The 27,732-nt window shown below is 45.7% G+C and overlaps 1 protein-coding gene across 2 annotated transcripts; it reads right to left on the bottom strand.

Annotated features, from left to right (window-relative positions):
- Positions 1-124: 124 nt before the first annotated feature.
- Positions 125-27,732, bottom strand: LOC307203851 (all-trans-retinol 13,14-reductase-like). Of its 2 annotated transcripts, none has more exons than XM_079955049.1 (11): positions 27,511-27,732; positions 23,678-23,860; positions 20,491-20,732; positions 17,441-17,642; positions 15,692-15,889; positions 14,580-14,699; positions 13,683-13,821; positions 12,377-12,486; positions 6,302-6,468; positions 2,391-2,550; positions 125-465 (listed from the first exon to the last, which is right to left on the bottom strand). In XM_079955049.1, exons 1-11 carry the CDS (start codon positions 27,722-27,724, stop codon positions 320-322), a joined length of 1,881 nt encoding a protein of 626 aa, XP_079811175.1. In that variant the 5' UTR covers positions 27,725-27,732; the 3' UTR covers positions 125-319. The 2 variants fall into 2 exon arrangements, 1 of the variants encoding a protein (XP_079811175.1); XR_013833383.1 differs by having other exon boundaries at positions 297-465; positions 2,391-2,531.

Here is a 27,732-nt window from a genome sequence, read left to right as displayed (position 1 = left end):
TACTGACTTTGCAGGATTGCGGATGGGCGGGTACAGATAGTCGCAACCAATGCCTAAGCAACCACTCACATTTTGTATTTTAATAAAGTTGTGGCCAAAATTATGCCAAAAACGTTAAACAAAATTCCTGTGTGAAGTGTGAATTTATTTAAGGGTGGCTTGGGACCTTGACACGCAAAAGCAGCAAAGCATATAGTTTTGGCACCAGTTAGCATCCCCTGCTGGAGACATGAAGAACCTAGAAAAGAAGGCAGCTTTCAGATCACCAATAAGGCAGGAAGCAGGAGCAAATCTCATTTGTGTGGTAGAGACCGAAGGCTTAGTTTTTCTTTCCGGCATCGCTGGCTTTGATTTTCTTGCCTAGGCACATCAAGTCGATGTAGAGATTACGTCCCAGGACAGCAGAAGCGCAGAGAATGGCTCCGTGAAGGGCTCCTGCGAAACCAGCTAAAAGCACATCCTGACCTAGGAGAAAACAAAGACATCACGGCCACTTGTCAGTCTCTGCTCTGTCTGTCCTCTTGTTCATCACATCCCCTTGTCAACAGCCTGGAATGTACATACTTTCCGCTTGGGAGAGCATCACGGGGCTACAAAAAGGCACTTGTGTAGCCAGATGTCAGGGACTGGCTAGACGCTGACTCAGGAGAGGGTTGGGCAGTGGTTTGCAGGGACCTGTACCAGCCAGCTGGCAAGAATCAGAGGCAGAGGAAGATTCAGAGCTGGAGGGTGGAGCCCAGGATGGGTCAGAAGAAGAGGGATCAGGCAAGTGAAGGGCCCAGGGCTTCCCCAGCCTCTCCTGAATGACTGTCCCCTAGACTATGGGTAGGCAAACTAAGGCCAGATCCAGCCCAACCACCTTCCAAATCTGGCCCACAGGCGGTCTGGGGATCAGCGTGTTTTTACATGAGTAGAATGTGTGCTTTTATTTAAAATGCATCTCTGGGTTATTTGTGTGGCATAGGCATTTGTTCTCTCCCCCCCCCAATATAATCGGGGGCCCCAAAATGTCTGAGGGTCAGTGGACCGGCCCCCTGCTGAAAAAGTTTGCTGACCCCTGCCCTAGACTGGCTCCCAGAATGTTCTCCTGAATGACTGTCCCCTATTGAAAAGGAAGCAGCCAAGGAAGTTTCCACACAAATGCAGTCTCTGGCTGTGTGCCTACAACCCACTGGGGGAAGGTACATAAACTAGTGGAGGGCAGGGGTGCCCACTTGAATAAAATATTGGGTGGGCCCAATAAAATTATATAACGGAGGAAAAACTGGAGGAGAAAGAATAAGGAACAATTAGAATATGCAGCAGTAAAGGAAAACTGAAATGAACCAGGGAAAGGGGCAGGGAGGGAAGTCGCTGTGCAATGTATCATTTGTTTTCTTGATTTGTGCAGATATTGTAAAATTGAAAATGATAAGAAATAATAATAAAGTTATCTGTGTCCACTTGTCCAACCAAACCCCAAAGGCCTCAGGAATTGGGGCAAATGTAAGGAACTGGAAAGAGAATATTCAAATGCCAAGACCCACTCAGGAAACTATTCCTCCTCTGCTGGCCCACTTACTCCCTAATGCCTGCCCCACTAATGTACTTTTTGTGCTCCTGTGTCGTGTTCATGCCACTGAAAAGAACAGCAACACCCAACTCTGCTCTTGTTTTAGAATTTCACTTTTGCTGCCTTATTTTCCTCACCAATCAGCAACAAGATCCCCAAATCTTGAACACAGGCCCAGTGCGGAAAAGTTATCTATTCTATGCCCTTGAGATGAGGCAGGTTGATAATAATAATAATTTATTATTTGTACCCCGCCCATCTGGCTGGGTTTCCCCAGCCGCTCTGGGCGGCTTCCAACAAAACACTAAAATACAATTACCTATTTAACATTAAAAGCTTCCCTAAACAGGGCTGCCTTCAGATGTCTTCTAAAAGTTTGGTAGTTGTTTTTCTCTTTGACATCTGGTGGGAGGGCATTCCACAGGGCGGGTACCACTACCGAGAAGGCCCTCTGCCTGGTTCCCTGTAACTTGGCTTCTCGCAGCAAGGGAACCGCCAGAAGGCCCTCGGCACTGGACCTCAGTGTCCGGGCAGAATGATGGAGGTGGAGACGCTCCTTCAGGTATACTGGACCGAGGCCATTTAGGGCTTGAAAGGTCAGCACCAACACTTTGAATTGTGCTCGAAAACGTACTGGGAGCCAATGTAGGTCTTTCACGACTGGTGTTGTGTGGTCTTGGCGGCCACTCCCAGTCACCAGTCTAGCTGCCTCCTTCTGGATTAGTTGTATCCCCACATAGAGCGCATTGCAGTAGTTGAAAGTAGTTGAAAGAAATAAGAGTCATTATAACAGCCAACAGTTGCGGTACACTGGAAAAAGTGAGGAGGTAGCATTTACCTGTAAGGTAGAGGTTTGGGACAGGGGTCTGAGGTCGTACTGTTGCTATGAAGTCTGGCTGGAAGCGAGCCATACTGTGGTTCATGCCATACATCTCTCCTCGCGGAGAAGCTATGTAGTGCTTATTGGTGAGAGGAGTTCCTGCAGAGACACACGCAATCTGAACAGAGAAAGATCAAATGTCCAGGGAGCGTTATTACTGCTAATTCATTTTCACCTCATCAGACAAAAAAATAGAAAAGGTACTCCTCCATCTCCATTGGACTACAAGAACTATTTGCCCCGTGGAAGGAGAAGAAACCAACACCATGTTTCTGGAAGAGTCCTAATCTACATAGTAGGGACAAGAGAACATTTGACCTTGTGGGTGTTGCTGGATGCCAACTCTCGCTTTATTGCTGGCCATTGGCCGTAGCTGATGGAGGGCAGAGATTCTTCATTCCTAATCCATACCACAGTGGTACCTCGGGTTAGAGACGCTTCAGGTTACAAAGGCTTCAGGTTACAGACTCCGCTAACCCAGAAATAGTACCTCGGGTTAAGAACTTTGCTTCAGGATGAGAACAGAAATCGTGCTCCGGTGCTGTGGCGGCAGCGGGAGACCCCATTAGCAAAAGTGGTACCTCAGGTTAAGAACAGTTTCAAGTTAAGAACGGCCCTCCGGAACAAATTAAGTTCTTAACCCAAGGTACCACTAAACCCATTCTCTGAACATTGACCCTTACATAGCCAAAATGGCACCATCACCGTACAAGAGCAGGTGACAGCAGGCTTGGGGGAACTCTGTAGGGATAAATATGATAACATTTGGAATGAATTTATACAAAATGTAGTAGGCTGTTAACATTTGCATAAGCACTAGGGCAATGACACTATGATGATTTATACAAGAATGTATGGGAGTATCGTATATTGCTTTTTGTGTGTGTTTATTTTCATTTTTATATGTAATGTTGTAGTTTTTCTCCCTCTTGCTTTTCATTCTTTGTTTTCTGTATCACTTTATTTCTTTTAACTGAAATCACCTTAATAAAATATTTAAAATTATTTTTTAAAAGGTTTGCAGGAGGACAAAAAAAAAAAATTATTAAAAAAGCAGGCAGCATTAGGGGGGAGGAATGAGTGCTCAGGGCCTGTAGAATGCAAACTGAATACTGGGGTGGGGAAATGGAACGGAGCAGCTAGCCAAAGCTTGCTGGCCAGCATCCTGGCTTTGAACACTCTACATGGCAACTCTTGGTTGCAGGTCCCACCTGCCTTTCATAATGTTCGTTTATTTATTTAGTATATTCAGCTACGATTGCCTTGGCAGAAGGGCTGTACAGAAAGTGGATGACAAAATAAAATAAAATCTGCCTTGCATAAAAACCAGGATAATAATAATAATAATAATAATAATAATAATAATAATAATAATAATTTTTTATTTATACCCCGCCCTCCCCAGCCAAGGCTGGGCTCAGAGCGGCTTACAAGCAATAATAAAAACAAGATGAATGATTACAACTTAAAAACAAAAATAAAATACAACATTAAAATAATGGAACATAAAAATATTAAAATGTAGCCTCATCGCAGGAGGAGAAGGAAAACAAAAAGAGAGAGAGAGAGGGAGGGAGGGAGGGAATCAAATTGGCTCCAAGCCAAAGGCCAGACGGAACAACTCTGTCTTACAGGCCCTGCGGAAAGAAATCAGATCCTGCAGGGCCCTGGTCTCATGAGGCAGAGCGTTCCACCAGGCCGGAGCCAGAGTTGAAAAGGCCCTGGCTCTGGTTGAAGCTAATCTAACTTCCTTAGGGCCTGAGACCACTAGGGTGTTGTTATTTATGGACCTTGAGGCTCTCCATGGGGCATACCGGGAGAGGCAGTCCCGTAGGTACGAGGGTCCTAGGCCGTGAAGGGCTTTAAAGGTCAAAAGCAGCACCTTAAATCTGACCCTGTACTCCACCGGGAGCCAGTGCAGCTTGAAAAGCACTGGGTGAATATTCTCCCATGGCAGAGACCCCGTGAGGAGCCTCGCTGCAGCACTCTGCACCCGCTGGAGTTTCTGGGACAGCTTCAAGGGCAGCCCCGCGGAGAGCGAATTACAGTAGTCAAGCCTGGAGGTGACCGTCGCATGGATCACTGTGGCCAAGTCGGGGAAGCAAAATTCAGCCTAAAGACAAGCAAGCTAGCAAAACTAACATATGTTTAAAACCAGTAACTGAATATGCAATAAAACCAAGATTCTGAACAAAGCCACTTAAACCAAACTTTCACTCTCTGCCTAAAAGCAGGAAGCAAAGGGGCCAGGTGTACTTCTCTCAAGATCCTGGGTACCACAACTGCTAAGGCCCTCTCCTTTATCTCAGGCAGTGGTGGACCTGAACTCCAAGGTGGAACGAAGGTACTAGGCAGGCTGGTCTCAGACTGTTTTAATGCTTTAAAGGGGTTATTTGGACCTGAACGAACACGTAACCAGCGAAACATCAAATAAGTGGTCAGCAGGACTGAAGCAGAGTTCAGTTTACTTCTTGCTTATTAAAAGAATGTGTGGTGGTGGTTGGAGAGGAGGAAAGTCAAACCAACGCTGCTGGTTGCAACATGAGTAAGTTTCCTTTTTTGACCACGAAATACCCACAGAAAATGTTCCAGACATTAACGGGAACTCTTTTAACCACAAGGCAGTGGAAGAAGCTGTGGTTAAGCTATATGTGAAGCAAAGTTCATACCCAGGATGAGAAACAGCATCAAAGTAAGGTAATAGGTAAGATAAAGGACCCCATAATGGTTAAGTCCAGTCAAAGGCGACTATGGGGTGCGGAGCTCATTTCACTTCAGGCTGAGGGAGCCAGCGTTTGTCCACAGACAGCTTTCTGGGTTATGTGGCCAGCAGGACTAAACTGCTTCTGGCACAACGGAACTCCGTGACGGAAGCCAGAGCGCACAGAAACGCCGTTTACCTTCCTGCTGCAGTGGTACCTATTTATCTACTTGCGCTGGCGTGCTTTCGAACTGCTAGGTTGGCAGGAGCTGGGACAGAGCAACAGGAGCTCACTCCGTTGCGGGGATTTGAACCGCCGACCCAAGAGGCTCAGTGGTTTAGACCACAGTGGCACCTGCGTCCTAGCATCAAAGTAGAGCTTGCTAACTGTAAGATAAAAAGAAGGCTTACGGGAATGGAAACCACAAAGAAATGAAGTACGAGGTTGCTTATCAAACATTATGACCGGGATATAACTTCTGCATAAAAGGCGGGGCAAGCTGGGAGGGAACGGGGTTTTCAGCGGCTTATGTGAAATTATAAAAGCTGATGTTTAAGGCAGTGTTTCCCAACCTTGGGCCTCCAGCTGTTTTTGAACTACAATTCCCATCATCCCTGACCACTGGTCTTGCTAGCTAAGGATGATGGGAGTTGTAGTCCAAAAACAGCTGGAGGCCCAAGGTTGGGAAACACTGGTTTAAGGGGACATGGGTGGCGCTGTGGGTTAAACCACACAGCCTAGGACTTGCCGATCAGAAGGTCGGCGGTTTGAATCCCCGCGACAGGGTGAGCTCCCATTGTTCAGTCCCTGCTCCTGCCAACCTAGCAATTCGAAAGCAAGTCAAAGTGCAAGTAGATAAATAGGTATCGCTCTGGCGGGAAGGTAAATGGCGTTTCCATGCGCTGCTCTGGTTCGCCAGAAGCGGCTTAGTCATGCTGGCCACATGACCTGGAAGCTGTACGCTGGCTCCTTTGGCCAATAAAGTGAGATGAGCGCCGCAACCCCAGAGTCGTCCACGACTGGACCTAATGGTCAGGGGTTCCTTTACCTTAAAGGCTGATGTTGCCGTTGGATTAGGGTCTCTCTCTTCTACATCAAGAGGTAGAGAAGACACCATCCTTGTACAAGAATAAGAATCATTTGCTGACACACTAACAGTGGTCTTACCTGATCTTTTATTTGAGGGTAAACCTTCAAAACCGTGTCCATTATGTTGTCCACAAAACTGTTTTTGAAGGCCTCATACACCGCTCCCCTCTTAGAAACCTTTTCTTCCTTCCATTCCTCAAACCATTCATACTTTGCAGCTGTCAGGACAATTAGAGTGGACTTGCCTATAATGAAAGGGATATGAAGACATTCATTAGCGATGTAGTTGTCACAAAGGGGCATCTCACAATCCTATATGCACAGATTCGTAAGGTGTCAAGTGAGGATATGACTCATGCTGGGGCTTCCTGTTGTAGCACCCTGCTTGTGGTTAACGCTTAGCTGGAATGAAATATTCAACGCAGCAATAGAGAAATTAAAATAATAATTTATTTGTCAGACAAATAAATATGAGGCACAGTGGTATATGGTTACCAAGCTCTGGCCTGGCCTCTTGCCATTCTGGCCAGCACTTATATTTCCTTAATCCAGCCCCCTTGCTCCTCCTGTGGCTGCCTCCGTCCAATCAGCCTGGTTGAAATTCCTATTGGCTGTTTGCTAGAACCAATCACAAAAGATACACCCATTTCCTTCTGTCCTTTTATGGGAAACAAAAAGCTATATATTCTTCTATCTATAAATGACAAATAAGTAGTAATATATCTTACATGTGTCTCAACAAGGAACCTTAATTACCAGCTCACCTCGCCCTATTGCCCTCCAAAACAGATGGTTAATCTTAAATTTTTATCTTAAACAGATGTCAAGGATCATCATTGAAAGATCTCCTTCCTTTGGAGGTCTCTAAACAAAAGCTTGACAAATGCTCTAATGATGTTTCCTGCTTGGCTGGGGGGGCTGGGCTGGTGGCTGATGGCCCCTGTGATCTCTTCCAACTATATGAAATAAGAATCTAGCATAAGGATTTAACATTTCTTAGCTTCTAATTCCTTTGCATAATTACATTTAAGCCAATATATTTAATACATAACATAAATAACCTTTTAAAAGGAAAAGAAATCTTAAAAGGATCTCAGTTTAAGAAAGAAACAACTTTAGAAAAAGACTTCCCAAAATACTCTCTTCCTTTCTGCCAGCTAGATGCTTTTCCATTGCTCTTGACCTTTGAACCTTAGGAAAATTTGGCTCAAGTTTAATGGGAGGCACATGGTTTTATTTTACTATTTACCCACTCTTAATTATGTTTATCTCTTTTTTTTATCTTCTGTAATATGTAGGGTCAGTGTAACCTTGGCTGTCAGCCTGTAATTCCCTTTTTACGACTTTGAGAATTGTTTTCTGCTATAAATCAGGGGGCCCCCTTGTCTAGGAGGAAAAACATTTTGCCAAGGTTCTTAGGCAGCTGCTCTTCTGCCTGGCATGAACATTTGAAAATCTTTAAGCTCATTTTAAGATACAGGCCCTGATCAAAATATAAGCTTGATAAAAATGCAGGCTTATGATTAGATGCCTCACTGTGGCATCATGCCTCTTCCACCACAGGCTGAGCCAGGCTGCGTACAGCAAGGCTGCCCTCTAGGCTGCAGAACTGGCCTGAATGCTCTCAGCAGCTGTTACAGCTCTTTGAAGAGGAAACAGTTCTTGGAATCCATCTGTCTTGAGAAACAACAGAGTTTTCATCCAGGGCGAAGTCACAAAGCCGCCTTAGCAGCACCAAAGCAATTTTCCCAGGGTGTATATGGAGTTCCTGGGCTGCCCAGAGGATAAGACCCCCTTTCTCAGCCTCACTGATGTGGTCCAAAGGAAAGCAGAGCTTCAAACAAAAACATCTTGGAGGTCCCGGGCCAGAGGGAGGTTAGGCTGGCCTGAACCAGAGCCAGGGCTTTTTCGGCTGTGGCCCCGGATCTGGTGGAACGCTCTGTCACAAGAGACTAGGGCCCTGCGGGACTTGACATCTTTCCGCAGGGCCTGCAAAACAGAGCAGTTCCACCAGGCCTTTGGCCAAGGCACAGCCTGACCCCCTCCTTTGGGAACTCTAGCCCAATGGTTGCCATTAATTTGATTTTGAATTGATTTTAAAATGAATTGATTTTAGAATGCTGTGTTACTTTTATTGTTGTTAGCTGCTCTTAGCCCGGCTTCAGCTGGGGAGGGCGGGATACAAATAAAATTTTATTATTATTTATTTATTAATATGTTTGGCACCAGATTAAGGAGGCAACCAAGGCGCCATCCAACCGCCTTAGGGACTCGACTCTGAATTTGTATAGGGTTTACTCCTTAGCCTTCTTCCACAAGGTAACGGAAGTTTAGGATCAGAGTCTTCCGTCTCCTAGATGGGTTACCTTCCCAGGCTGAGGCCCATCTGTCCCTCACTTCCTCTATAGCACGTGCAGAAACTTCCTTCTTGACTGCTGGAAGCAGGCCCTACAAAACCCTTTCTTCTAGGCTGGTAATTTGTTTTTTGTTTATTTTTTAAAAATAAATTTTATTAGTATTTTCCACACAATAACACCACCACAAAAAATATCGAAAAATAACAGTACACAAAACACAAAAACCAACATTCAAAAAATTAAATAAATCCATATCTTACAAGTTAATAATATAAACACTAAAAAGAAAAACAAACATTGACTTCCACCAATCCCACAGCACCTCCTTTACCTCTCTTTGTGTCTTCCTGTTTTCCTTATCATCTCTATCCCAGCATCCAGATAAAAATCCCTCTTTCTTACCCTTTCACTTCACAAAGTTAGATTTCTGTCCTCGAACCTTGGCTTTTAAGGTATTCAATTAGACACTCCCATTCCTTTTTCACTTCACTTTTGGCTTTTTTTCTTATTACATCTGTCAATTTGGCTAATTCTAAATATTCTGAAAGCTTACAAAGCCACTCTCCTCTAGGCTGGTAGTTTGAGTAATTTCCCCCCTTGAGTAATAACGCAGACTCTGCCTCTTTATGCTGCTGTAGTGATCCAGTCCAGTATCATAGCTGTCAACTTTCAGATTTGAAAATAAGGGATCAGCAGCCTCGAAAACAAGGGATCAGCAGCCTCACCTGTCCCGGGACAGTCTACGGGATATCTAACAATCCAGGATAGCAGTAGGAAGCAGCGGGAAACGGCACCGGAATAAGGGAATTTCCCGCAAAAAAAGGGAAGGTTGACAGCTATGTCCAGTATCTGACCTCCAGCCAGAGGTGGAGCTAGCTGCTCCGGCACCCAGGGGGTGGGGCTAGCCCATAGCTGTCAACCGTCCCTTATTTGGCGGGAAACTCCCTTATCCCAGCGCCGTGTCCCTCTGCTGTCCCTTATTGATGATGTCCCTTAAATTTCCTGGGTTTCTAAGGAAGCAGCTCCTCTCCCTCCCTCCTTGCCGGCCAGGGAGGAGGGAGGCTCCAACTGTGTTGCTTGGCTGTGTTGCTCACCTAATAAGGAGTCTAAGAACGACTGCGGGGTGGAGCTTGCATGCCTTGTGCTGATCAAATCGGCCGTATTGCCTGGGGACTCGCCTATGCTCAGCGCTTCCCGGTGGTTTTCCTTGCTGCATCCCCTTTTTCGGGTTGCTGCGCTGTGGGAACCACAGCTTGAGGCTTCGTTTGGCTGCTGGCTGGGCTTTCTGCCTTTGGCTTGGCGGGGCTCAGAAGGCGAACATACCTGTGCTTGGACAATCCCTTATTTTGGCTGCTGATCCCTTATTTTCAAGGCTGCTGGTCCCTTATTTTCAAATCTGTAAGTTGACAGCTATGGGCTAGCCGCCCATGGGGGTGGGGCTAGCATCCCAGGCGGCAGGGTGGCGATGTCACCCCCTTCAGGTATGACACCCGGGGCAGGAAGGGACGTTTTATCATATGTGGTGGGATTGTAAGAAAGTTAAAAGCTTTTGGGAAATGGTATATAATGAATTGAAGAAAATGTTGAAATATACATTTATTAAGAAACCAGAAGCGTTTTTATTAGGAATTACAGGTAATGAGATAAATAGGAAAGAAAGAAAGTTATTTTTATATGCAGTAACAGCAGCAAGAATATTGTTGGCACAGAAATGGAAACAAGAGGAGCTACCCACGAAAGAAGATTGCAGAATGAAAATGATGGACTATGTGGAACTTGATAGACTAACAGGAAGGATCCGGAATCGACAGGATCAGAGATTTACAGAATATTGGAAGAAATTTACAGAGTATATGCAAAAAATAAGTGATAATCAGATAACGTTTGTAAGTTTTAAAGAAGCTCTGTGAAAAGAAATGTTAGAAATATGTTAAAAATAAGGCAAATTAAATAATAGTAGTGTAATTATAATCTAAGAAATGTGGAGAAAGTAAGTGATATGAAGGATTACCAGGCGGGTTGAGGGAAGTCAATAAGGAGCAACTGGATGTAATTAAGATGTGTTGATTGTATAACTTTGTATTGGAAAGTGAATAAAAATATTATATATATATAAAAAAGGTATGACACCCGGGGCGGACCGCACTCACCACCCACCCCTTCCTCCGCCAGTGCCTCCAGCCTGTCCTTGAGCAGGCCCTCCTGCTATCAGCTCTCGTTTCCTTGATCTGATAATCTGATCTCCAGCTCGTTCATGACCATGTCTCTGGCTCATACGCCCACCATCCTGGATCAAACCCAGACCGAAGCAAGACAGGATGGATAAAAAGAAAGTGACGCAGGGCACAGTTAAACGATGCAGCTCCCTCCCACAGGAAGCAGCGATGGCTACCAACTTGGACGGCTTTAAATGAGGTTCAGACAAATTCATCAAGGAGAAGGCCAGCCACAGCTGCTAGCCACGATGGCTGTGCTCTACCTCCGTGGCTGAGAGGCACGATAATAATAATAATAATAATAATAATAATAATAATAATAATTTTTTATTTATACTCCGCCCTTCCCGGCTCAGGGCCATAGCTGTCAACTTTTCCCTTTTCTTGCGAGGAATCCTATTCGGAATAAGGGAATTTCCCTTAAAAAAAAGGGAAACGTTGACAGCTATGCTCAGGGTGGCTAACAACAAATTTAAAACACTTAATTGATGCAACAAAAAACAGCAGAAATACAGTATAAAACGTGAATAACAATAAATTCAGAATTCAAAAATCAATTTAGGGGGGAAATCCATCCAATAAGCATTAGATGATCACCAGGGCTAGCTGGCTAAATTAGTCCTAATTGGGCCAGTGAGGAGACTAGGGGAGAATTAGCTGTGAGATCCCAGAGTGGATAATTTCCATAAAAGGGGAGGGGGAGGGAAGGAAGGGGAATAAAAGATCAGGCTAAGTTCAAACTGAAAGCCAGGTGGAATAGCTCTGTCTTACAGGCCCTGTGGAAGAAAATTAAATCCTGCAGGGCCCTAGTCTCATGGGATAGAGCATTCCACCAGGTCGGAGCCATCACTGAAAAGGCCCTGGCCCTGGGGCAGGATAGTCTGACTTCCTTAGGGCCCGGGACCTCTAAATTATGATTATTCATGGACCTTAAGGTCCTCTGCGGGGCATACCAGGAGAGGCGGTCCTGTAAATGCCCCCAAATGTCAATTGCTGGGAATACCAGATGGGAAGAGCACTGTTGTGCTCATGTCCCGCTTGCAAGCTTCCCATGGGCATCTGACTGGTCACTGTAAGAAGAGGATGCTGGTCTAGATGGACCATTGGCCAGATCCAGCAGGCCGGTCTTCTATTAGGGGCCGGAAACTGTTTTTATGCTGACGTCCACATTCCCTCAGGGCCACAGCGGTGAACAGGGACAGAATCCAAACCAGGATGACACCTCTTTTTTCTGTTTATTTCTATCCTCCCTTCAACCTTAGGAAATACACAACTATCTGACTTTTAGAAGACATCTGAAGGCAGCCCTGTTTAGGGAAGTTTTTAATGTTTGATGTTTTGTCGTGTTTTTAATATTCTGTTAGGAGCTGCCCAGAGTGGCTGGGGGGCCCAGCCAGATGGGCGGGGTATAAGTAATAGATTATTACTGTTATTACCTTTTCTTCCCTCCTGGTCACATGCATGAAATTAAGCCAAGGGCTACAACTTGCCTTCCTGGAGCCCCAAATTCCCAAATCTTCTCTCTCTCCCCCCCCCATCCCTTTTAAAAAAGAAGAAAGTTGCACCACTTGTTCAAATACCTGGGAATCTCTTTTCCCACATGGGGTCCTTTGCTGACGAGGATCCAATATACAGGAAAGGAATCTTTTCTGGAGCAGTTTCTCTTGAAGAATTAATGTAAGAAGTGAACCTATCAAGAAGGAAAACTTTGCCTGAGCTTTGATTCATAAAACTTTAATTAAAGTGTTGTGTCACTTTTGTGTTATAGTAAATATATATACCGTATATTAAAAATTATTTCTGCATTTTCCCATTACATACATTCATTTCTTTCACTGTGTTATTCCAGTTTTTCTTACCATCTCTTTTAAGGCTGGAGGCAAATATATATATATATATATATATATATATATATATATATATGGACATTTAAAGGTGGCATAGTTTCTAATATCTATGATTTCTGGCTAGCTAGGCCAAAACTTTTAGTTGCCAGTGTCTCTTTTCAAGCCCTGACTACAATCTTTCTTGAGGTAAAGGCCATATCCATTGTGCTGATCTGAGCCACGTTCTGCACCAAATTCCAAAACATTCACCTGTGAACCGATTGTAGTTTTCAATATTCATGGTCAGTTGGTTTTTTTTTAAGAAAAAAAAAGTTTCATTGAGCCAGTAGAAAAAGACGTGAACATTAAATTCAGATGCACCCAACCCAAATACACTCATGTGTATTTTGCACGCTTGAGTTCAGGGCCAATGTACAAGATTGTTTGCGGCGCTTTATCTACATACAAGAACAAAGAGAAGGGGCTGTTGGTACAGCAGGGAAAGAAACTAAATGGACATGGCGCTGTGGTTTAAACCACAGAGCCTAGGGCTTGCTGATCAGAAGGTCGGCGGTTCGAATCCCTACGACGGGGTGAGCTCCCGTTGCTCGGTCCCAGCTCCTGCCAACCTAGCAGTTCGAAAGCATGTCAAAGTGCAAGTAGATAAATAGAAGGTGGGAAGGTAAATGGTGTTTCCGTTTGCTGCTCTGGTTTGCCAGAAGCGGCTTAGTCATGCTGGCCACATGACCCGGAAGCTGTCTGCAGATAAATGCCAGCTTCCTCAGCCTATAGAGCGAGATGACCGCCGCAACTCCAGACCCATGTGTGATTGGACCTAACGGTCAGGGGTACCTTTACCTTTACCTTTACTGACAAGTTCTAATTTGAATTGTGCACTAATATTTCATGCCTTGAAATTCTGGCTGCATTCTTCACCAATTTGCCCTCTAAACACAACTTACTTTAAGAAGAGCCCTGCTGGATTAACTTGTATTGCCGTTTTTTAAAAACAAAAACAAACCACTGCAAACCAATGGTGTTCTCAGCTGCTGCCACTTACGCTTCATTGAGGTTGTTGTGTGGGTAGATGTAGTAGTTTTTGGCTTCCAATCCCAGTTCTTCCTTGGAACCTTTCAGTCCTATGAAGACACAGAATCCTCCGACGCCATGATCTATCATAGAAATCTGGTTCTGAACACCTGCCCAAAGAGGAACAATGAGATGTAAGGAGGGAGGAAGTGGGACTGGTGAAGCAGAGTTAAGAATCCAAGCAACAGCTGTTTTAGACAGGAAAACTGGAGGAAAACAACAGTCTTAAGTCAAGCAACCCCTGGGCTTACAGTATAGTATAAAAGAGGACGGAAGAAACAAAAGGCTTGAGAAGACAGACAAGAATGTCTTATTGTTTTAAGAGCGGCCCTCCAGATGGTAAATCACTACTCCCATTAGCCCTAGCTGTCTGGGGCTGATACGAGCCCAACAACAACAGAAGTCTACTATGGGAAAGCTTAGGGAAAGCAACATTTACCAGCTATGCTACATCCAGTGCTAAGAACACACACACACACAAAAATGCAAGCTCCTCCTAGCAGTTGAATCATAGGACACAATTAGTTGAGGATTGTATATTTTGATCTCTTACGTCTTTAGGATATGTAGTCTTTCTAAGAAACGAACCAAAACCCACAAAGGCAAATTGAAGTTACTGGCAGTATAATACTGGAATTACAAAACACTCTCTCTCTCTCTCTCTCTCTCTCTCTCTCTCTCTCTGTGTGTGTGTGTGTGTGCACCCACCCTGTGGTATGAAAACTGGCAAAGAAGTCTACATTTTATGCGCTCTCTCTCTCTCTCTCTCTCTCTCTCACACACACACACACACACACACACACACAAAATTACAAGTCCACCATACATCTACAATAGTGGAAGCACAAATTGTTCTGTGTCCTCTTACCTGGCAAAGCTCGCAATTCCTTTGGCAGGAGCTGTTCGTAGGTGTTAAAGATGCCAGCATCAGAAATCACAACAGGAGCATAGACATTAACAAGATCTTGACCTTGCTTTACGCTTACACCTGAAAGAGGCAAAAATGTATATAGTCCATAAAACATTTCTTTTAGATTTCTCTAAACAAGAAAAATGGAGGAATCATTTTCTGCTGGTCGCAGGGAAGTCTCAACAAACGACCATTTCTAGGTAGAAGCTAGAAACTGATGGGTAACGAGGTACTTTTTAAAAAGGTTTTTTTTGGGGGGTTGGCCTTAAATGTTGCAAGGGTTTTCATTAATTCTTACAGCAATCTTGCAAGGCAAGCCATGTTATCAGCCATATTTTGTAGATGTATTGCACTCTGGAGGATATTTATAAAAAATACAGATATTATTTCCACCAGCACGGGAGGGTCAGTGTAATTAAAAGGGAGGGTTTAAGCAGGTAAGCAGCTTATATGTCTTTAAGGAAGTTTAATGTGGGTGGGAAGAGCTTTGGCAGGATCCTTTATCCCCTTAGTTCTTAGGAAGCTCAGAGTCTCCTCTTCCCCTTTCCCCATTTGCTGAGTTTTCTTGGCACTGAAATAAATGGTGTGGAATAACGCAATCCATACGAAATTAATTTTGCAATTAATTACGTAAAATTTCATCATATCACACCGCGAGATGAATAATTTGTTGTTGTTGTTGGAAGCTGAACTGCAGCAGAAGAGAAACAGCTCTGTATTTGAGGAATATGGGGCTTAGTGTTACTTGCAAAGTGGGTCTATCTATGCCAAGCGCTTGGAGAGAACAGATAACATTATTAAGACTTAAACGCATATTTATATAGCACATTAGCATTCATATCATAATATCACCTTGTTATAATCCTTACAATAATAACCTTGTAGGACAGATCAGTATTATCCTCATGTCGGAAATGGGGAGGGTACAAAGCTGAGAAGCTTACCTGAGATAATTGAGCTAATTCATGGCAGAGTCTATATTTGAACCAGGAGCTTGACTTATAAGCCTGGTACCTTAGCCACATATCACGATGACTCTTACAGAGAGCTCTATCCCGTCCGCAACTCACCACAGGCTGTTCCTTGCGAGTTCACCAAGATGCTCTGCACAGGTGCTTTGGTGAGGACAGCCCCTCCAGCGTGTTCAATGATGGGGATGGAGTGAAATGCAATTTCACTGGAACCTCCCTGTGGGTACCAGGCACCTTCCAAGAAATGATCGACAAGGATGGCATGCAAAGGGAAGCTGCACTCTGCAGGAATCACCCCTGTAAGACAAAGCAAAAGAGCTGAAACTGTGTAAACCAAAGGTGAAAAAGATTTCTTTGCATGCAGCTTTCCTGCACATATATATATATACTCTAAATGCCAGAAGAGGTCTAATATCAGAAACTTATTTCTTATCAGCAACTTTCTCAAAACGAAACCAAGCATGTTATGGCTTCAACAGCTACTGTGCTCTTCATAGCTTCCATTAATCACAATGTTTTGCTCATCTTTGCATGTGTCAAGGTGATATGTTGACCTTGCAATCTCAGCAATAAATTGCAAGTAACTTGCATGAACATTTTTATAATCCATTTCGTCTCATCCTGTTTGCTAAATCAAACAGTTGCAATCAATCAATCAATCAATCAATCAATCAATCAAATGGTTGCAACCAAACAATCAAACCTGTGTAAGCTAAATCCAGTGGTTCTTTGAATCTATCAAGAGTGGATTGACAGAGCACATGCTTTGCATGCATGCAGAAGGTCCTAAGTTTAACCCCCAGCCTGCACCCTGGTTAAAAAAAGGATCAGACAGAAGGTGAAGTCAAAGACCTTTGCCTGAGATCTTGGAGAGGCACCAAACAGTGAGACAACACTGAGCTTGATGAACTAGCTTCCCATGTTCATTACACACGGCTGCCACTGAAAGCAGCAGCCTTGTGTCTCTTTGTCCCATCTCTGCTGGTGACATAGGGTCAATGTCAACATATGAAAGGAGGTTATCATGCTAAGCTTCTCCGCCTCTTCTACACTTCATAGGCTGTCATTTGTTGGCCCATGGAAACTCAACACAACAACAAGTAAGACTTTTGATTTTTACTGGACGGTAGAAGGGCAAGGAGGAGACCCAAGACTCTTGATATCAGCGGCTGCCGTGTTGCTATTCTCTTCATTGTCCAGTTCCACCCATGCATAGAAGAGGCTCCTTTATCATCATCATCAAACCTTTTATTGGCATCACATCCAAACACCCAAAACAAATCAATACAGAATTACCACTTCCCCAGTGGCACAAAACATTTGCTAAAAGAAAGGAGGCAGAGCAGTCTATCGTCACATCTCTAGGTCTCCAGGGAGATCAGGCGTCTGCAGTGTACTTCGACGGCAAAAAACCAAATAGAGATATTTAGCCACTAACTTGGTGAGCTCCTGATCATTCCCCAGTAATAGAAAATGTATGACCTCCAACTCTGGTTTCCATTTGGGGATGCAGAGTTGATCTAGAAATTGCTGGCGGAGATCAGCATATAATTTACAATTAAGAACCATATGTGTGAGGGTTTCCACCAGGTGGTCTTCACATGGGCAAGTTCTTTCTCCTTCCACCCTGACTGAGAACCTTTGATGACTGTATCCCACCTGATAGTCAGGATCATGCCACTTTTACTCTCACGGATGAGTGGCCTCCTGTCTCCATTACCGAAGTTATAAGTTTAATCGACCAGATGAAACTAGGAAAGGCTCCTTTATGCCTCCTTAGAAAGGGCAAAGGGACTGTCCTTATGTAACATATGCTCCTATCAGATGGCAGGGGAGGGCATCACTTACCATAGGTAGGGAAGATATAACTGAAGACTGCTCTCAGGTCTGCATTTGTTGTCAACTCAGCCACCACTTCTGAAAGGCTTCTGACTGACATTCTAAAGAAAGGAGAGATCCAGGCCAGCAGGCCAGTGCGGTTCACAAACCAGACCAAGGACATCGGGAGCATTTTCAGAATCCCCATGTGGGTGCTCCCTCTGGCAGTTTTCTGCAAGGTGGAGGGGCAGAGAAAGAAGGAAAAACAGTGAGGCACAAATCTCAGAGGCAGCAGAAGACCTCCGTCTTAATGCTAATGAACATACATAAGAAATGTTGTCTGATTTTCAACAAACAGATCTTTCAAGTCTCTTCTTGTTTTTCCCCTTCCCTGTTTCCCCTTCCCTGCTTTCTCTCTTTTATGTTTTCTTGATGTTAACTAAATAGCTATACAGTGGCACCTCGGTTTTTGAATGTCTCCATTGACAGACATTATGGTTTACTAACGTCGTAAACCCAGTGTAAATGCTTCAGTTTACAAAGATGCCTTTAAAAAATTTTTTCTTAATTGATACAGCAAGATAAGAAAAGAGAGAAAACACAAATACCAAATCACCGTATTTTTCACTCTATAGGACGCACCGGACCATAGGAGGGGGAGAACAGGGGAAAAAAATTCTCCACCTCTCTGCTCAGCGTCCCTTCAGCGAAGCGGTAGGAGAAACAGAGCCCCTTCCATTTCTCCTCCTACTTCCTTGAAGGGGCACTGCGCAGAGAGGGAAAACTGTGCAGCGCCTCTCCAGCGAAGCAAAGCCTGGGGAGCAAGAGGGATCAATGTGCACTGACCCCTCTCACTCTCCAAGCTTCAGGCGGCTATCCGCAAGCCTTCGGAGCGCAGCAGGAACTCCTACTGCGCTCCGAAGGCTTGCGGATAGCTGCCTGAAGCCCCCAGAGTGCAGCGGGAGTTTGCGCTGCACTCCCGGGGCTTCAGGCGGCTTCAGTGAAAGCAACGCGAAGCCTCCGGTGCCCAGGGGGAGCTCTCCCTTTGCGCTTAGGAGGCTTCGCGTTGCTATCGCTGAAGCCAAGGAGCCTGCATTCACTCCATAGGACGCTCACACATTTCCCCTTCATTTTTGGAGGTGAAAAAGTGCGTTTTATAGAGTGAAAAAGACAGTACACACAGAAATAGCAATAGACACAGAATTTTCTTAACAAACAATAAGACATAAATTGGTCTTAACACTAAAGACCCAACCTCCCATTTATTCCATATTTCGATTTCATACAACTTATTGCCAATACAAAGACGCCTTGGATGTCTAACATGCCACAGGGCTTCTGCCACAGGGCCTAGCTGCCAGCTGCTGAGTTTTTGGTTTTTGAACGTTTCAGAACTTGAACGGTCTTCCGGAATGGATTACATTCGAAAACTGAGGTACCACTGTACTATTATACAGTGGTGCCCCACAAGACGAATGCCTCACAAGACGGAAAACCCGCTAGACGAAAGGGTTTTCCGTTTTGGAGGTGCTTCGCAAAACGAATTTCCTATGGGCTTGCTTCGCAAGACGCAAATGTCTTGCGAGTTCCTGCAGGTTTTTCCCCCTTCCCCCCTTTTTCTAAGCCTCTAAGCCGCTTATCCGCTTATCCACTAAGCCGATAAGCCGCTAAAAGCCGCTAAAAGCCACTAAACCGCTAATAGCGCTAATCCGCTAATCCGTCAATGGGCTTGCTTCGCAAGACGAAAAAACCGCTAGACGAAGAGACTCGTGGAACGGATTATTTTCGTCTTGCGAGGCACCACTGTATAATATTTCGATCAGAAACGTTTCTTATTTGTTTCTATGTTATCTAGATCGAGAACGTAAAAGTGTTACGCACTGTTAAATTGTTAAAAAACTGAACCAAATTTAAAAGATGACGACATCAGTGTCACAAGCACAAGGACTGAGAATTTTAGCATTTCGTTCTGCTAAGCACAAGGAAGTAGCTGAAGAGCAAAACAGCAAAGTGCAGCCATGGCTGAGTGGAAGAGCACATGAAGCTTACTGGGTGATTTTAGGTACACTCACTGTCTCTCAGCTCAGCCTACCAAACAGGGTTGTTCTGAGGATAAAATGGGGAGGGGAGAACCGTTTGCAATGCCTTGAGCAACTTGGAAGAAAATATACTGTATGTCAGGGACTCAGCGGGAGCGCTGGGAGGAGAGGAGATGGAGAGCGAGGGGGAGCAATCCGAGGGCAGCGTAGGAGAGGATGACAGCAGCCCGATAGATTCCGTGAGCCTCTCCAGCGAATCGGAAGATTCACAGAAGGGGGCGCCGATGGGCAGGGCAAGGGGGGACCCAAGGGGGACACCCCAGAAACAAGGGGCCAGCGGGGACTCCCAGAGCAGCAGTTGGAAATCAGGACCAGCTTCCCCACCAGAGCGTAGTGGGGGGGAGGAGTCCCAGGTATCAGAGCCCACATATTCACCACCAGCGAGAGAAGATGCGTCAGGGGTGGCCACGCCTCCATCGGAGAGCGAGGGAACGGTCAAGAGGAAAGTTGCCGGCTGGGTGCGCGCGCCAAGTTCAAATGTACAGGCGAGCGGCACAGAAGGTAGCGCGGATAGGGAACCAGGTCCTAAAGCCCGCCGGAAGGAGGGGGAAGAATCATCAGGGTCAGCGTCAGAGGAGTCCAGAAAGGATGAAACCCTAGCGGGCAGGAGGGCCCAGAGGAGAAAGGAACTTAGGAAGAGGTGGAGCAAAGCGAGAGTCTTAAACTGGTGTGGAAGGGGCGGAGACTCAGACGGGACTTCGCCGGTCTAAGGTTGAGACGTAGAGCTGCGCACTGCGGCTTTAAAATGGAAACTGAACCTCAATAAAGACTTTTGTACATAACTACAGCCTAGCGTTGGTCCTCTGTGAGCTGGGACCTAGAGGCAGCTCTGACACTGTACTATATAAATTTACATTTATATAGTATATACATTTAAACTGGGGTTTTTTTGGTTAAAAAAAACCTTATTAGTGTAAACCAACTAAGACTTGATAGCCAGCTTAAGAGGCCTTTCACCAGAACTACTTTTAAAAGGGTTACCTTTATAAGTGCCACAAATCTGTCAATATTAGCTTCTTCGCCAGGAAATTGCTTCTTTAGGCCTTCAGTATATTTCTTCTTCCCACTGTATAGGTAATACCTCTTGCAGTTGTCAGGATCTCCCAGAATAACCGTATCAAAGGGAGAGTCCATCTGGGCCCACTGGAGCTGCCCATCCGTGAGCTGGTCAATAATCATGCGCTGGGAAGAATTCTCTTGCATTCGCCCTATGTAATGGATCCCTGGAAGAAAACCCAAGAAGTGTTATAGTGAAAGAACAACAGCAACAGATTAGCTCCTAAATTTTAGGATCTGGGAAGGGTATACTAAACTGGACCTGGTATTTGGATGAGATATTTCTCTAAACTGCTTAGAGATTTTACGGCATATAAAGGTAAAGGTAAAGGTACCCCTGCCCGTACGGGCCAGTCTTGACAGACTCTGGGGTTGTGCGCCCATCTCACTTAAGAGGCCAGGGGCCAGCGCTGTCCGGAGACACTTCCGGGTCACGTGGCCAGCGTGACATCGCTGCTCTGGCCAGAGCCAGAGCCAGAGCCGCACACGGAAACGCCGTTTACCTTCCCGCTGGTAAGCGGTCCCTATTTATCTACTTGCACCCGGAGGTGCTTTCGAACTGCTAGGTTGGCAGGCGCTGGGACCGGGCAGTGGGAGCGCACCCCGCCGCAGGGATTCGAACCGCCGACCTTTCGATCGGCAAGCCCTAGGCACTGAGGCTTTAACCCACAACGCCACCTGCGTCCCTTCTTTCGGCATATATATTTTGTTAAATAAATAAAATGAACCAGCTTAATAAAATACCAGCAAAATATCATGTAGTAATGACTACATTACTACATGAGCACTGTTCCACAGCATTTGATATTTTCATTTACATACATTCATTCAAAATAAGATGGGTTTATGAAGCAATTCTATATCCTCCCACCATGCTGATGAAGAATTCTATGAAACAGTAGTCAATATCCGGAATCACTGTTCAGTGTTGGACATCATATTTGCTGAATATGCAAAGCTTCACAGCTTGTCTTTCATCATACAAAGTCTGGTACCTCGCTTCATTTAAAGGTTTTCAGAGACTTTGAGACTAAAGATTTCATTTTGGACTTGATGGTTTGAAGGAATTCTATAAAAGATTGTCTATTGCGTATGTACATGGTCATCGTGTTTCCTAGACATTGCTGATGTTCTCTTTGCAACACAGGGGTTTGTTTGGTTACTTATTGTCCGAGTTCAAGCATACATATGCCTGGATAGCTCAGCTGGTTAGAGCACAGCACTGATAAAGCCAAGGTTGCAGGTTCGCATGGGACCGCTGCATATTCCTGCATTGCAGGGGGTTCGACTAGAATGGGTCAGTAAGGTTTATCTTGCCTGGGCCGCTGCATATTCCTGCATTGCAGGGGGTTCGACTAGAATGGGTCAGTAAGGTTTATCTTGCCTGGGCCGGATTGGCCCCGCGGAGATCTCTCCATGGGCCAGATTGTGTGCACGCCCGAGATTTCCGGCGTCTGCACAGATGCGATTTCCGGCACCGCGGAAGCAAGTCCCCATGCCGCGCTGCGCTGGTTTAGTGCAGCACGTGAGTGGTCAGCTTGGTTCAGGGGTGGCTTGTGGGCCGGTCAAACGACCTCTGTGGGTCGCTTCTGGCCCATGGGCCTTAGGTTGCTGACCCCTGGAATAGATGATCCTCAGGGTCTCTTCCAACTCTACAATTCTATGATTCCAGCCAAAAAAAACAAAAAAACATTTGGGGTGTGAAACAGGGTCAATAAGGAACACATGGTCTGGAGAAGGCTCTGAGGGCCATATTTGGCCCTCCAGACCTGAGGTACCCCAGCCCTCTGCAAGGCCTGTTTTAGTTTTAATGCTCTCATTTTTTAAAATTTAAATTATTTATGACAGTTTTTTCATTTTCATTTTCAGTTTCATTTTCCGCACGATTCCAAAACAAGGAACAGCATTAACGTACAATAAAGCAGTGTTTCATTCAAATCACAGAATGCACCTTCAAACATTTGAACTGGATGCTATAGCTACATTGCAAACCTATTGTCTGTAAAAATAGAAAATATATTAGCAATGCAACCATATCATCCAACTGAGGCACAGCACCTTTGGGTGAAGAGCTGTGTTTTTACTTTGTTTTGAAACTCCATTAAGTGATGGTGCTACTCACAGATGTGAAGGAAGAGCTGAGTTGGGGTGCCACTACTGAGAATGCCCTCTCAGGAGTCACTGCTTGCCATACAGCACTGCGATACAGCACTGTGCCAAAGGCCCCAAAGTCTAAGGAGGTATATTAAGCAGCAGGTGGTCTTTCAGGTATATGGGTCCTGAGCTGCCTTATATATCAAAACAAGCACTCTGGCTTGGTGTCACATTGACAGCCATTGCAGAGCATTCAGTGCTGTTTTTACCTGTTGCTGGGAAGATGCCCCCACAAGTCAAAGTATTCTGTGCTAGCTGCAGTTTCTGAACCAAGACCCAAAGCCAGTCCTACTGTACTCCAAGCTCTGGTAAGCTCCTGATTTGACTGCTGCAATGCATTGTACATGGGGCCGTCCTTGAAGATGATTTGAGAAAACCAACTGGTGCTAAATGCAGTGTACTGGTTCCATTCAGAGGTCATATAAAGCCAATGATGATGATGATGATGATGATGATGATATATTATTTATACCCCACCCATCTGGCTGGGTTTCCCCAGCCACTCTGGGCGGCTCCCAACAGAATATTAAAACACAATAAAACATCAAACATTAAAAACTTCCCTAAACAGGGCTGACTTCAGATGTCCTCTAAAAGTCAAATGGTTTATTACCTTGACATCTGATGGGAGGGTGTTCCACGGGGCAGGTGCCACTACCAAGAAGGCCCTCTGCCTGGTTCCCTGTAACCTCACTTCTCGCAGGGAGGGAACGGCCAGAAGGCCCTTGGAGCTGGACCTCAGTGTCCGAACAATATGGGTGGAGATGTTCCTTCAGGGATACAGGACTGAGGCCGTTTAGGGCTTTAAAAGTCACCACCAGCACTTTGAATTGTGCTTGGAAACGTACTAGGAAGTACAAGCAAGATTTAGTCCTCGTTACAAGTCCAAGGATATATACCGGTGTATATGTAGTCATAACTGCTCAGGCCCACACCCTGATTGTGTAGATCACCTTACCTACGTCAAACTCAAAACCTTTCTCGTTGAAGGTATGGCAGCAGCCCCCTGCCTTCCCATGCTGCTCCAAGACCAGCACGCGCTTCCCAGCTTTAGAGAGCATCACGGCCGTCGCCAGGCCCCCATAGCCGCTTCCAATGACAATGGCATCCAGACTGCCAGGAACTTTGTCCTTGGAGAAGCCTGGAGGAGAAAGAGAAACAAAAGGCATGAACAACTCCTATTCCCTACGGCTTCATTGTAGATAGGCTAGTTCCTATGCTGTAGCAGAAGAGGCCCTGCTCAGGTAACTGTTGCAGATGCAGCAGGTGTTTGTAAACAGCTTGGAGGCAGTGAAGAAACCATAAAAAAATTGGAAGCTGTGCTTTGGAAGTTGAATGTTTCGGAAATTGAAAGGACTTCTGGAATGGATTCTGGTCAACTTCCAAGGTACGACTGTACTGAACTAGATGTAGCACTGGTCTGATTCTGCCCATGACCGCTTCCTATTGTTCACATTTTTTTAAAAAAAAGGTTTCAAAAGCAAAAATACCCCAGATGAGCTGGAAATCTTGCAAGATTCCCCCCTCCTTAAAGTTGTGCAATGTACAAAATTATCTTAAAAAGAAAGGCACCGAGGACCTCATAATTTTGCCACCGATCTTGACTTGATTGTTAGGCAAAGGCCTTATGGATCAGCTGACAAAGGGTGAGAACAGATGACTCTGGTAAAGCAGCGTTTAGCTTTTATATATGCATGATTGATCCATATCTGAGTTCCATACGCCTTGCCTGCTGGCTGTATTTCCATTAATTTGAAGCGACAACCGAAAGGTAAAAACCACCTGCGGCACATCGTGTCTGTTTTACAAGGCACTAGCTGCAGTTAATTTAACCAGATTATATAAAACGAAGGCCTTCCCTTCCTCATTCCTATTTAGGCAGCTGCTTAAGAATGGTAGCTAGTCCACTGTTTGGGAGAGAACTATGCAGCCATTGATTTCTGATTTCTTGTTGTTGTTTAGTCGTGTCCGACTCTTCTTGACCCCATGGACCAGAGCACGCCAGGCACTCCTGTCTTCCACTGCCTCCCGCAGTTTGGTCAAACTCATGCTGGTAGCTTCAAGAACACTGTCCAACCACCTCGTCCTCTGTCGTCCCCTTCTCCTTGTGCCCTTCATCTTTCCCAACATCAGGTCTTTTCCAGGGAGTCTTGTCTTCTCATGAGGTGGCCAAAGTATTGGAGCCTCAGCTTCACGATCTGTCCTTCCAGGGAGCACTCAGGGCTGATTTCCTTCAGAATGGATAGGTTTGATCTTCTTTCAGTCCATGGGACTCTCAAGAGTCTCCTCCAACACCATAATTCAAAAGCATCAATTCTTTGGCGATCAGCCTTCTTTATGGTCCAGCTCTCACTTCCATACATCACTACTGGGAAAACCATAGCTTTAACTATACGAACCTTTGTTGGCAAGGTGATGTCTCTGCTTTTAAAGATGCTGTCTAGGTTTGTCATTGCTTTTCTCCCAAGAAGCAGACGTCTTTTAATTTCGTGACTGCTGTCACCTTCTGCAGTGATCATGGAGCCCAAGAAAGTAAAATCTCTCACTGCCTCCATTTCTTCTGATTTCTACATCACGCTAATCCAAGGGTGGAGAACATTTTTCAGCCTGAGGGCCACATTTCCTCCTCCCTTTCTCCACCCTCCACCCAGAACAAGCAAGAAGCATTCTAAGACTCCCAGGACATATTCCAGCAAGGCAAAATCCCTTGAGGTGCAAAGCAAGGACTGGAGAAAATTCTGAGGGCCAGATAAGTGGGGCTTGGAGTTGGCGCCTGATGCAGACATACGGACTAGACACACATCTGCTGACTGTGTCATTTGGCAACCATGAAAAGGGTCCTACATATCTTCCACACGAGGCCAACCAGGATCCCTCATCTCATGAAAGAGCTCAACATGCATATGTCAATACGTGTATAATGTATATCATAAAATATAAATTTAATTATACCCCTCCTTTTCCCCTGACAGGGACACAAGGCGGCATACAGATAAAAATAAGAACAGCTGAAAACATAGGGAAAAAACCCCAATAATTAAATTTTCGTAGAGCTAAAAATAAAACTCTATTAAAAACATACAGATAATTACAATAAAAACAGCCCACTCATTAAAAGCTCTCTCTCTCTTTGTGCTCACTGAGCACACAGTTGAACGCATGGCATGTTTTGTTCTTGGTGTGCAAACTGACAGTAGACAGTAGACTGAACTCTGGGGTCAATGTGATTAGTTCTCCTAAACTGGAGGGCGCGGGACAGGGAAGGAGAAGGACCAGATTCAGAGAGCAGGCAAGAGCCTGACCCCCCCCCCCCACCAAACCCCAGGGACTATTGACAGCTAGGCAGGGCTATCCATTTGTCAATCACCTGGCATCAGTCTGATGTCATTCTCCCATGTGGTATGAACAGGGTTGGGCAAGAGTTCACCAGTCGGCTGACTGGGGTGATGGTTGTATAAGCACAGGACCTTGGCCACCACCACCAGCAGGAAGTGATGACATCGACTGCAAGGCAGGGGAGTCTGGCCAAACTGGGCCTCTGAGTGCTCTGAGTGATGAAAGCTGTGGAAATGGCAAGGAGGAGGGGAGCAGGACCACCCACCATTTTAATCCCTAAGTGCTGCAGAGGTTTGGAGGTTGGCTACTGAATGCACTAGCAGGGATGCTGCTACTTCCTTCACCCTAAAGGCCGGCTCCAGAGTGCTCCCACCCCTTAAGTCGTACCTGATCACCGCAGTGGTAGTCTGGGAGAGGCCCTGGCATGCTTGGAAGGCCAGGAAACTTTTGGAAAGTGGAGGGTGCTGACAAACTGGGAGAGAAAAGGTCCAGGAGCTCATGTAAAGCAGGCCAAGGGAGGCCTGGGACCTGTAGGGACTGGAAACGTGTGGGATTTGAGACAAGGCAGGATGTCAGTCTAAGGATTTAAGGAAGGGTGTCAGATGATAAGAGGAGTGAAGGGGGATGCTTGTGGGGAAAAGTGTTGGACAGAGTTAAGGTCAAAGTGAGACATGGGGATGCGGGGGCAGGGAGGGGCAGCTGCCCCCATCAACAAAAAACAATAAAAATACATAGCTAACTGAGGTTCTTCCCCCCTCCCCACAACAAAAGGCCTGATCCCCCACCCCCGTGACAAAAAATCCTGGCTACACCTGTGCAAGGAGAGAAGTTTGCAATACAGTGGTACCTCAGGTTACATACGCTTCAGGTTACATACGCTTCAGGTTACAGACTCCGCTAACCCAGAAATAGTGCTTCAGGTTAAGAACTTTGCTTCAGGATGAGAACAGAAATCGTGCTCCAGCGGCATGGCAGCAGTGGGAGGCCCCATTAGCTAAAGTGGTGCTTCAGGTTAAGAACAGTTTCAGGTTAACAACGGACCTCTGGAACGAATTAAGTTCTTAACCCGAGGTACCACTGTAGTCAGCGCCCAGTAAGAGCAAGGATTTTTTGCACCTCTAACCCAGTTTTTTTTTTCTGGAATGCCCAGATTGATGAACTTTGGCATACAAAGCAAGACCTGAACTCAACAGGGCACTAAGCAACAGAAACCAGCAGGAGTCCTTCTCTTAGCCTGCAAGCATTACCCGAGAGTAAACCCCGTTGAAAGCGGACTTTACTCTGGAGTAAATACGCACAGGCTGGCACGGCGAGTGCAGTTCAAAACTCCCGCGCTGCCCACCCCCACTGGGCATCGTTCACGCGCCACTTGATCCCACCCACCCAGCAGCTCCCTTTGCCAGCCTGGCAGCGCCCCACGCCGGGGCTGGCTAGCTGGGGCTGGCCGGTGGCTACCTTGCTTGAGGACCTTTCTGCGCGCATCTTTGTCGGTCACCAGAGGCGCGGGCGGCCGCCTGGAATCTGCCCGGAAAGGGTTGGAAGAGGCGCTGCGGGTGCCCAGAGCTCTCCAAATGCCCAGGAGGAGGAGCGCGCCCACGAGCGCGTACACCCACATGGCAAGCGCTGCGAGGACGCCAAAGTGAGAAGCTGGCTCAAAGGACGCAGACATACAGCAGC

Source organism: Podarcis cretensis (assembly GCF_951804945.1).
Source record: "Podarcis cretensis genome assembly, chromosome: 15".
In the NCBI taxonomy this organism is placed as follows: Eukaryota; Metazoa; Chordata; class Lepidosauria; order Squamata; family Lacertidae; genus Podarcis; species Podarcis cretensis.
The sequence above is the reverse complement of the archived record's forward strand: the minus strand, read 5'-3'. Positions and strand labels throughout refer to the sequence as shown.